The sequence below is a fragment of the Balaenoptera physalus genome, assembly GCF_965194825.1.
Source record: "Balaenoptera physalus genome assembly, chromosome: 19".
NCBI lineage: Eukaryota > Metazoa > Chordata > Mammalia > Artiodactyla > Balaenopteridae > Balaenoptera > Balaenoptera physalus.
The window spans coordinates 58,287,915-58,299,940 of NC_138900.1; the positions used below are offsets into that span (position 1 = coordinate 58,287,915).

General features: G+C 45.5%; 1 protein-coding gene across 1 annotated transcript in view; it reads left to right on the plus strand.

Moving 5' to 3' along the window:
• Nucleotides 1-5,911, plus strand: part of VAT1L (vesicle amine transport 1 like) — a 151,479-nt gene extending 145,568 nt beyond the window's left edge. Inside the window, exons 8-9 of the mRNA XM_082439104.1 lie at nt 1,379-1,462; nt 3,354-5,911. Coding sequence (XP_082295230.1) covers nt 1,379-1,462; nt 3,354-3,452 — 183 coding nt within the window. The 3' untranslated portion in view covers nt 3,453-5,911. The remainder of the gene's footprint in view (nt 1-1,378; nt 1,463-3,353) is intronic.
• The last annotated feature ends 6,115 nt before the right edge of the window (nt 5,912-12,026 follow it).

Consider the following 12,026-nt stretch of genomic DNA (forward strand, 5'->3'; position numbering starts at 1 on the left):
AATGGGAGAAACTTGCCAACTAAAAGAAAATACTTTCAGATATAGTTTAAAAAAACTAAATGGACTTCCCTGGTGGTGCAGTGGTTAAAAATCCGCCTGCCAATGCAGGGAACACGGGTTCGAACCCTGGTCCGGGAAGATCCTACATGCCGCGGAGCAGCTAAGCCCATGTGCCACAACTACTGAAGCCCGCACACCTAGAGCCCATGCTCCGCAACAAGACAAGCCATCACAGTGAGAAGCCCGCGCACCGCAATGAAGAGTAGCCAGCCCCTGGTCGCCGCAACTAGAGAAAGCCCACGCACAGCAACAAAGACCCAACGCAGCCATAAGTAAATAAATATATTTATAAAAAAAAAAAAAACAACTAAATGAAAACATATGCTATCAATAAAAGATATGCCTAAAATAAACCATAGCATCTAGCCTATAAGCAACATGTAGTGAATATTTGTGCACTGAATGAATGCATGAACAAAAATACTTAAAAATCTGAGACTTAAGGAAAAATATTTCAACTAGATCTATCGCTTTTTTTAAAATCAAGAGATGTTGCATTTCCATTTAGATTTCACTAAGAGATGTGGAGGACTTACCCACGCCAAGCCCTGGCATTCTGTTGCCCTTTCCTTATTTTATTTTATCCTCACAGCACCCCCTAGAGTTCATTTTCCATACAACAACACAATGAAATGCTCAAAGGCTACATCAGATTACATCACACACCTGCTTTTTTCAGAGGGTCCCAGGAGGCGTCTATGTATTGATATTTGTCTGACAAGCTCCCATCACTTGAAAAGAAACAGAAGGTCCTCTTCACTGGGGAGAATACTAGTTCTGGGGAAAACTCTGCTTAGGTGGAAACAAAATTTCCACTCAATAACCAGGAACCATGGGAATTTTCCTGAATGTAGTTCAGCCTCGGTGATGTGTCATTTTAGCCAAACTACGAATCAGAGTTATATAACATTTAGGTAAGCAGGGCACAAATGACCCTTGAAAAATAATTTATTTGGTCAAAATTTACTCTGGCTAATGTTCCTGGCCCCTCGGCAGCATGTAACTCTTGGCGTTCTATAGGACCCTCCTCCCCCAGCCTTTTTTTTTTTTTTTTTTAAAGAAATGTTCATCTTTTTATTTCCGGAGCTATCACTCTCACTTTTCAGACTCCGGAAACCGAGTCGCTTGCATAAGAGCAGAGAGTGTGAGTGACAACCAGAATTTATCTGCACGCGTTTTTGGAAACCATTGCTAGTTTAGCTGCTAAACTTGAACCGCAGCGCCCTCTGGTGGACAGCGGGTGGTTTGGCTTTTCCAGGCCCTCTTGTCACCTGAGCGACATCTCATCTAACTGGCGCTTTCTCTCCCTGTCTCTCAGGTGAAGGAGGCCATGCAGCGGATCCACGACCGAGGGAACATCGGCAAGTTAATTCTGGATGTAGAAAAGACCCCGACTCCACTGGTGAGTCAAAAGCAGAGGGATCCGTTCAGTTCAACACCAGAAGGTTTATCCGGTGCAGGCACAGGTGGGATGGAGGGAAGTACAGGAAGCCCTCTGCTGGGCTGGGGCTGGCGCGGGGAGACCAGAGGAAATGAAACGAATGTGCAAGTGAGGGATTAGTCACAAATGGGATGAACGCTAATAAAGAAAGGGAAACGCTTTGGTGAAAACGTTTCAAGAACAATCTGAGGGCAGTCAGGAGAGGACAAGACCACACCCGTGTCTATTACACCTGCTCACTCTTGGCTGCACAAGTGGGAAGAATTCCTGGTAAAATTTAATAAATTCACATTCAGATACCCAACAGAATGATGCCAACTGCCTCCGAAATGCCTCCTGATGGTCCCATGGCTTTTGTTTTCTCTTACCAGGACAATACCCTTACACGCAGGGACCCCACCAGGAGTAGAGCATGTCACACTCACATCCCAGACACTCTTGCAAGGGTCCCTTGAGGGGCTCTGCAGTGTGGCGGTCGACACACAGACTGCCACCAGACTGCACAGATCCAGAGGTGGGGCAGGTGGACATCGGTCAACAAGCCCTACATAGAAATGGGACACTGCAGCTATGGATCCGGGCCACAAAGAAGGGCTCGCAGTAGGGGGTCTGTTCCCGTTAGGGAAGTCTGGGAAGGCTTCCTTGAGGAAGCGGGCTGAGCACAAAAGGAAAAGCAGGCATTGAGTAGGCAGGAGGGTGGAGGGACGGCATTGCATGTGCTATGGCTGAGAGGGAAGTCCAGCTCCAGACCAGCCATGTGGTATGGGCGGCGGGGGGGGGCGGCGCTGAGATTCAGGAGATGATTCCTGTTTGTAAGAATAAGTGGGGAGAGCAGAGGTTCAGGTGATTCAAGGGAAATTACCTAGCTCAGGGTCTAGGAACAAGAAAAGAAATCTGAGGCACCGTTCACGAAGGGGGCTGTAAATGGACAGGACTAGGATGTTTCTGAGCATCTGTCATGTGCTCAGCAATTTGCCAGATGCTTCAAATACATCATTTCCCTTTGTTTCACTTGGCTCCCATGACAACTTTATAAGGCAGGTGGGTTTATCCTCGTCCTAACGATGGAGGAAATGGAGGCTCAGAGAGGTGTGACAAGTGTGCCAGGTACTAGCAATGACAAGAAGGTAGGTGGGTAGGTAGATAGATGGTAGATGGATGGATAGACAGGACCAGAAAGAGTCCACATCTTCACAGAAAGGACGTTCCCACGGGGGAATATAGACAACAAAGTGGATAAACCCACATTTGTTAATAGTGTTCTTCTGGCTCGTAGGAAGTGACAGCATCAGGATTTGAACCCTGGCCGGTGGGTGCAGTGGACGGCGTCAATGCCCACCCACGCCCCCGGCACTCATGATTCCCCTGCATGCCGGCGCTGTCCTCCTGCTGGCCGCTGCCCCTCTCTGCCTGACAGCCTCCTCTGGCCATGGCAGAGGCTTGGGTTATGCACAAAATCAGCACTCCCTGGCTTCTCCCCTGCTCATGTGTCCCCCACTGCCCCCCAGTGGTCCCCAGCAGGACCGAGCCCAGTTGCCATGGCAGGACCTAAGTATTAACATACCCCGTGCCAGCTTCCTCGCCTTTTCTGTCTCCTTTCCTCACTCTGACCCACTGTGCTGCCTGGGATCATCTCCCCAATTCCAAATACTTGCAGTCACATCCTTTCTCAGAGTCTGCCTCTTAGGGCGCCCAACACGAGTCACCTGGTACCACACTGCCTTCCTGAGGAATCAGGTGACCCTAGCGTTCAGCCCTCGGAGAACTCTTTCCCAAGGGCCTTCATCAGATGCTCGAAGAAGGCAGGGGACAGACTGCGGAACCCTCTAAAAAGTCCTCCGTTGAATTACAGATGGCCAATGACAGCACAGAGACCAGCGAGGCGGGCGAAGAGGAGGAGGACCACGAGGGTGACGGTGAGAACAAGGAGAGGATGCCGTTCATCCAGTAGCCCGGGACGCAGGCAGGAGGACGTGAGGGATGTTCTGGAGAAGAGGAGCCGGCTGAGAAAACCCTTCTGTGCCCCAGTGAACAAATGCTGTAGTCCAGTGTGTGTTGTGTTTGTCTGCTGTCAGCTGAGCTAAAAAGCTGTTGATCACTGTTGTTTTTGAAATTAAGTGCCAATCCCATTCCATGCAGTATTACGTCCTTCCCCCATCTGTGTGTTACACTCTCCCCACTGCCCTGTTTCAAAACCGTCCGTCTTTGGGTCCTTCTCGACAGTTCTAGAACAGCTTTGCAAATTGATATAAGCCCACAGGTCCATTGCTTAAGAGACCAGACATGGGCAAAGACAAGTTTGGATTGAAAGGTGTTATATCACAGAGCACTGTCCTAGGATTCTTCAGGCCAATGACACTTTTTGCTGCCAGCCGCCCATGCTTCCGACAAGACCACTTGCCAATTTGGCTGGCAGAAAGAGGGTAGGCCAGGAGATGTTTTCACAAGCCTGTAAGTTTAGGATCTCTCCAAGTTGTCCTTTCCTACTTCCCATTGAAGAGGCAACCTCCTTACATTCATTCAGGTGTTTCACGGTCAAAAGGTTAAACCAACCTCCCCTCACCCTCTGATGCTTGATTCCTTCACTGGTTCTTAACCATACACATAGGGAAACAGATGTGGATTTTTCAGGATAGAAGATGGGTCAACAGCCACAGTATGAGGACCAGCCACAGAGATCCCTCCTCTGAAACCGCATCTCACGAGCAAAATCCTCCCCCCGCCATATGTATTTAATTTTAAGAAAACTCACCAGGTGTGGGACTATTTCAAAGTCATTACTGAGACTCACCTATGTTTGCACACTTGCCATTGGCATTACCTATTTTGCTCTTTTCATTTCCTGGTACTGAATAACAGCCTTTACCTTGGATCCCCCAAGAAAGATCTCCTTTGTAGACCATATTTGGGGGAAAAAAATCAATGAGTATCTTTCTTCTTGCCAAAGCGTGTTCCAACGTGTCACAAACTCTAGCGATACAAAAGTCGATGTTTAGTACCTGATGCCAAATATGTGTTCCTCTCCTCTGAAATATAAAATTATGGTGCAGACTCTTTGCAAGGCCCTGCTTTTTGGAAATCCGGTACCAAATTACTTGACTGCACACCCTTGATTAATCTTCCAGCTCCCAGACTCCTAAGAAGCCCACCCCCCGCCCCACCCCACTTGACGCGGCTTGAGGTGAACAGTTCCTCTGGAGGGAGGACGAGAGACTCAGTATCTCCACGGGGCGGGGAGGGGGTGCTCCTCCCCACCTCCTCCCAGTCCTGTTGGCCCAGAGGGCGGACTCCATCGCTCACAGACCAAACCGGAGACACAAGGAGCCCACAGGGTTAGCACCCCAACTCACTTGCGTTCCGGAAGACTTCCGAGGGCTCCTGCATTGCCCGACCTCTCCACCAACGAGCCTTAGGGTACACCCCACACTTCCCCCAAGTGATGGCAATGAATGCATTTCAGCAACTACCTGTTTTATTCCCTAAGTCCATTTGTAACAAATGTCACCTCATTAATCATGTTCTTTTTTTCCTAAGCTTGTGATGATGACTTATTTATGCCAAATATTTATCTGAAGGAAGTGTCTCCTCATTGTGAATGTACATGTAAGCTATGAAGATGAGAAAAGGTGGTGCCATCTGATGAGCAAAGGGATGAGAGCATCTCAAAAGAAGACATCAACTTCTCTTCTCCGGGTCATTTAGAAAGATAACGTAGAGGTTGTATCCCCCCAACATGTTTGCTAAATGCAGTACTATTGGTCATGTTTTTCCCATAACCAAGCCCTCAATGAGGTCTTAAGAGGAACCGTTACCCAAGTGACATTCCTGGCGAGCTGGCCAGAGATGGCATTTTTTAGGGCTGGGGGAGCAGAGACCCACTGGCCATATCAGGCCTCTTATTTGCCAGGCGAGACGGAACTCTCCATTCAGAATCCAAATGGCCTTTGTTATGTCCAGAGGATTAGCATGAAAAGACATTCTTCCCCAGATCTGTGTTTTCAACTATAAGGTTTAGACAATAATCACAAATTATGCTGGTTAGTTAAATAAAACCCTTTTGTCTCCTTGGGATACAGAATGAGAAGAGAAAACTAGTGTTTGACCAATAAGACCAACTTATGCCATGAAGAATAGGGAAAAAAATTAAAGTATCAAAATCAACTGTTTAACACACTCTCATTCGAAGCATCTTCTTTGCTGTCACTTGACTGTTTTTCTGAAGGAAGTGTACAGAACGTCTCAGGTTGCCTTAAAGGAACTGTGAAGGCTTCTCAGTAATTTACGTTTGATCGGAGGGAACTGAAACATTGTCTAACGTATTTGTGGCTTTAGAGCTTCTGTTATATTGTGCCTACAAAGCAAATTATGTTTACATAAAAAAATATAAATAAAGTATTCAGCATAGCATAACCTCGCCTGGCATGTGTTACTCCGCATACATAGTTGTTGCAAAAACGGCCCCACTATTAAAACACAAGGCATGGGTGAATGAAAAAGAAAATATAAAAAACATGTCATAGAAGAATTTTCAGATGAGAAACTAAAGGCTATATACAGAAAACAGGAGTCAAGATGAAATAAGCCTTTAAAAATACATTCAGCTTCCCTCAAGCAAGAAAATAAAACACCACTAAATAAAAGCATCATGTAATAATAGTAATGATAACAAGAATAATAATAATTATAATAGTATTTATGATACCTACTATATGCTATTAAAAGATATATATGAGTATATATATATATATTATATATATATGTGTGTGTGTGTGTGTGTATATATATATATATATATATATATATATATATATATATATATATATATATATATGTATGTATGTATACTCTCTTACCCTCCCAACAGCCCTGAGAGGTGGGGTTTACCATTACGCCCATCTTGTAGGTGACAAAACTGAAGACTGAGGTTCTGCACTAAGACCACACAGCTAGGCAGTGATGGAGCCAGGATCTGGAGCCAAGGTAGAATCCAAGCTCTTAACCGCCCCACCATGCTTCTTGGCTTAAATAAGGGTAAAATACAATACATTTCAATTACCATCCCTTCTCACTAGAAACTGTTCAGGGATTCTCTTTCCTCTGATTTCAAGGATGTTTATCCATTTGTTTTGCTTTGTAGCAAATAATATGCACATCAAGAAGCATTTTTTTGTCTGGCCCTCGATCCAAGTGTTCAGTGAAGTGCTAATTTCAAAACTCACACACCTCAACCATTTTCATTTTCATGATCCAACATCCTCAAGGTTATCTAAGAGATGCACAAAAGTGAATCTCCAAGGGCAAAGATTTCATGAAGGAGGAATTCATGATTAGGGAGGCTTGGCTGTATTTACTATATTTCTCAGCAGAAAGCCAAAAAAATTAGAGCTAGGTCCCATGTCAATAAAACACCACATACATAAACCTGAATTTACAAGGTAGAATGGTTAGTCAACTTGTCAGTGAAATTCTTACAAGATCACTGTGCAAAGGATTTTCTCATTATGTTCTCATTTAATGCTCATGTACTCCGTATAAGGCTCATGGCCTCACATAGCCAGTGGTGGTGTGCTGTCACATGTAAACACAGTCCAGCAAGAAAAACTGGAATCTAAACTAAAATCCACATCTTCCCTTATAACTCTGAGAGTGGGGAAGAGGTCTTGCAGTTGGGAACAAAATTCTTTTCAGCCATGTGGGTGAAGTTAGAGCAGAAATGGAGGGAAACCTTTCAAAAGCCATTTGGGGCAGAAGGAAACATTAGTGTGAAAGCAAGGAGGTGGGAACACTGAAGGGCGTATAGGAAGAAAGGAGAGTAGAACAGTAGGTGAAATACACTCACGTGGAAGTGGAGTGGAGCTGGAGAAAGGCATGATGGGAAGTCCCAACTGGGCATGGAGGTCTTTGAATGCCAAATGAATAATCTTGGATTTCCATGGGAGGGAACAAGGATGTGCAATGGTGCGACATGAAAGCTTGTGGGTGTGGCAGGTGATTACAAAGAGTAAATGTAGGGTTCAGTGGGAGGAGGGATATAAGATGAGCCTAAAGGGGGTGCAGAGATAGACGTCAAGTTCCTTGATTTCCTTTGCCCCGGTTTGGGTCCTCCAGAATCAGACACTGAAACAAGGATTTGAAAGTCAGCAGTACTGGGAGGTGATCCCAAGAAGCACGGATTGGGGACAGGGAACGTAAAACAGGAAGGGAAGAAGCCACTTCAGCATGTGTTGGTGAGTAGGTGACCACTGTGGGAGACCATGGAGTTGTCCCACTTGGTGAGGAAGGTGTATTTCTCCATTAAGTTCCAAGCATCATTGGATGAAAGTGACTCCTAACAAGCATGTTGATTCCCTGATGCTCTTCCATCTTGTACAGCAGGTCTAGAGGAAGGGCAGAAATGGAAACCAAGATATGTAACAAGGATTCAGAGAGGCAATGTTAGGGGGCAGAGTGGGGTGCAAAGTAGGGATGGGCCAACTCTGTGATGGAAGATGATGTCCAGGAAAGTGTTCATGGAGGAGGAGATGCCTGAGATGTCTTTTAAGCTGAGTGGGTGTTGTTCATGAGAATGAAAGCACACAGCATAGTGCCTGGTACCTAGTGAGCACGATAAACATTAGCTTCCTTTCCTTACTCCTGTTTGCCAGGGCTGGGAAAATGGGATGCTTAGGAAATACTTAGTAGCTTCCTTTTAAAAAACCAAACCAAACAAAACAAAACAAAACAGATAATATACAGACCTCAATACTTCAGTTCCAGGTTTGCTTGTGGGAAAAGAAATAAGTTGTTATGGACTAAATGTGTTCCTCCAAAATTCATAGGCTGAAACCCTCCCCCTCTCCCACATGAAGGCATTAGAAGGTGGGCCTTTGGGAGGTAATCAGGATTAGGTGAAGTCATGAGGGTGGCACCCTCATGAATGGGATTAGTGCCCTTATAAGGTCATGAGAGACAGCTTGCTTCTCTCTCTCTCTCTCCTGTGTGGATAAAAGGATATTGGCAGTCTGCCACCCAGAAGAGGCTCTCTCAAGAACTTGACCGCGCTGGCACTCTGATCTCGGAATTCCTGCCTCCAGACTGGGAAATAACGTTTTGTGGTTTATAAGCCACCCAGTCTATGATACTTTGTTAGAGCAGCCTAAACTGTCTAAGACATAAATGTTTTTGCATTCTCTGCCTTGAGCAGAATGAGCAGAGGTCCCATTACCAGCCAAGCAAAGATGCTGGGAAACATGCCCTATGGGTTATTCAAATTGGCTCCCAAACACCCAAACACGGGAGCGACTCAGACGGGTGAGTGAAACCCCAACATACCACGGGCATATGCACCCATGTGTGCAGAGACTGAGAGCACAACCTCTGGAGTCTGGCAAACTGGGAATCAAATTTGGGCAAATTGCTTGGCATTTGAGCTTTCCCATACTGAAATGCGGAGGATCATATTGTCTATGTCCTAGAATCATTATGAAAATCAAATGTGAAAGTGTGTAACCAGATTGAAACCATGACCCACAAGTTCCAGTCTAGAATTCAGATGGCAGATGCTTTCAAAACACGGTTTTTCATTCACATCAAACACTAATCAAATACCTAGTGTGTTCTCAACACAATAGTTTTAGTGTTTTAGAAATAAATACATAGTCTCTTCCAGCCATTCAGGAGTTTACCACTGAAGGCTGTAACAACAGTAAGTTTTATCTTGCATGCAAACGGCAATTCATCTGCAGAGCCTGCCTTGGTACTGAGAGCTGGTGTGGGCTGAGTGGTAAACAGTGCTGTATTTGATGAACAATGTCCATCAGGAGCAGGGGAAGGAAGTGGTCTGGGAGAAGAAACTATCTTTAGGCCCATTAGAGGGAAAGTGCAGGGTAGGTTCATGGAATGGTCCATTTAGCTGCTGCGTGCATCAAGAGAAGAGACAAAAGATTAATAAGACTGGATTATAGAAATCTACTAATACCCCTTCAAAGGTTCTGGATTTTGTACTAAAAGCAAAGGGATTAATCCAGGGATTACTGGAGAATGTGCTCAAGTAAGAGGAGACCATGGGAAATCTCCCCCAAATGAACATCATTATTTTACTTGGCCCAGTTTTGGGAGGCAAATCAGATGCAGGGGGCATGTTGGAATCACGGTTCTTCAGCTAGTCCCCCAAAGCCCATCCGTAGTCTATCTGGTCAAGTGGCCACTAAACTGGCATGAGTGGGAGAAAAAGAACACCTCTCCCTTCCAGGAGTGAAACAATGAGAGACTGGTGAGGCAGGCTTTTTCTGGAGAAATGGGGACATGTCCATGGGAGGCCCCCAGAAAGTAAATCACTACCTTCTGGAGCTGGGAGTCAAAACCAACATAGGACAGCGACGCATGGGGCATACTCACAAACACTCATGCTCAAAAACCTTGGAATCATTTTCAAAAACCTGTCCCAGCTTAGAGCTTGGAGATTTCCATAGAGTGAAATTGAGTCAAGGCAAAGCATGACAACAAAACTGACATTTACTGAGGATTTGCTATTTGCCAGGCATTTTACACATACTCTTACTGAATCAAAACAATACCCTGAAAAGTAGGTATCATCCCTGCTTACAGATTAAGGACATTAAATTCCAGAGAGGTTAGGTAGCCTGCTCATATTCACTCAGCTGCAAAGTAAAGTTCTGTCTAGAACCCAGGACTCCATATAATAGAAAGGTTTCTTCCCAGAAGCTGGGGAAGATAGGGGCTAGCAGTTCCAACCTAACATCTTCCTGGCGAGGTGTTCCCTCCTCTCCTCTCCTCTCTCCTCATCACCCCCTCCCGAGGACAAAGACCTTCCTCTCCGTTAGCTATGGTGTGAATCAAGGTACTCTCAGGAAGGCTCTGATTAGCCAGCTTGGGTCACATGTGCATCCATCAACCAATCATTGAAGCAGAGGGATGGCTATTCTGATTGGCCAGCCTGGGTCACGTGCCCACCCCTGTGACTGGTCATGGTAGGTGCAGGCAACCTGATTGATACCCCTACCTGAACCCCATCAGGTGACAGAGAGGTAGATCCCCACAGGACAGTACGCTGCACAGTTAAAACTGTGTCCACTGTAGATACAGTCTACTGAGTACTTATTGTGCACTGGACATTGGTTTTTTTGTTTGTCTGGTTTGGTTTGTTTGTTTCTTTTTCTTTTGTTTTTAGTTTTATTTTCTGAACACTGTGGGAGTCACCACTGACACCTCCCCACACTTTGTCTTGGTTCACCTGACACCAGAGTCCACGGCAGCTGTAGACAGCTCCTGGCAAGCTGACTGCTTCCCGCCTCCAGTACCACAGGGCACAAGTGTGCCAAGGTAACCCAGAACTACTGTGGCGGGGACTGGGGGCGGGTGCAGTAACACCCCGCAGGCAGCCTCAGCCGTGGAGGACGGGAGACGGTGGATAAATGCCCGGATTCCCTGTCCATGTTCCACACAGTATCTGAAGGGTCCCCTCAGTGGGGTCAAGCCCAAGGTGCCCACAGTGGTGACTTATTCATTAGCAAGTCCACTGGCTTTTCTTCCCTCCTTACCTCATTCTCCCTACACCCCCCCACTCCTGCTTCTTGAGATCACCTTCCAAATAAACTACCTGCACCCAAGTCCTCATCTGGGGGGGCTGCTTCAGGGGAACCCAAATGAAGACAGCATTCTGCATGTATTAACTTGTCAAAGACTCATAACAACCCTACGAAGTAAGTGATACTATCCTTACTTTACTGATGAAAAACGAAGCCAGGGATTTCCCTGTTGGTCCAGTGGTTAAGACTTGGCGTTTTTACTGCCAAGGGCCTGGGTTCAATCCCTGGTCACGGAAGTAAGATCCCACAAGCCACACAGTGCAGCCAAAAAAACAAACAAACAAAGAAAAATAAAAAGAATATATATATATATATATATATAAAAATATATATATATAAATATAAATGAAGCCAGAAAAGTAAACTACACATAGCAACTGAGTTTCCAGAATTTGGGCCCAGACATCAAGCTAAGCTCTCTCTAGTGCCCAAGTCACTGAAAATGCACAATATCACTTAACAAGTTGGAAAAAATTATTCAAAAGCTAAGCTAGCGTCAATTAAAATGACTTCTGGGGCCAGCCCTTCTTAGCTTTTCAAAAGCCTACCTAGGGAGTGAGAAGGGATTATTGCTGTTTTCCTGACTCTGGAGCCTTCTATCCAAGGCCAGCAGGATGGGGCCCAGCAACCCTGATGAGTTAAAGGACTGTGCTGTGAAGCAGGGGAAAGACCATCACACAATTGCAATAAAGTTGAACTCTTCATCCTTTGCAAAAACAAGCACAAATACCTATTTACTGAGCCCAGGCTCAGGCTCAGGTTGACTGCTGATGGTAAGAGCTGGTTTGTCTATTGTCTTTGGGGGCAGAAGTCGGAATATCCCAATGATCCTTCGAGATTAATCAATAAACAAGGCAGGAAGTCAATGTACCATCAAATTGACACTGAGTGTTTAATTATTAACTAGATGAATTAAGAGTATATCAAAAGCTCCCATT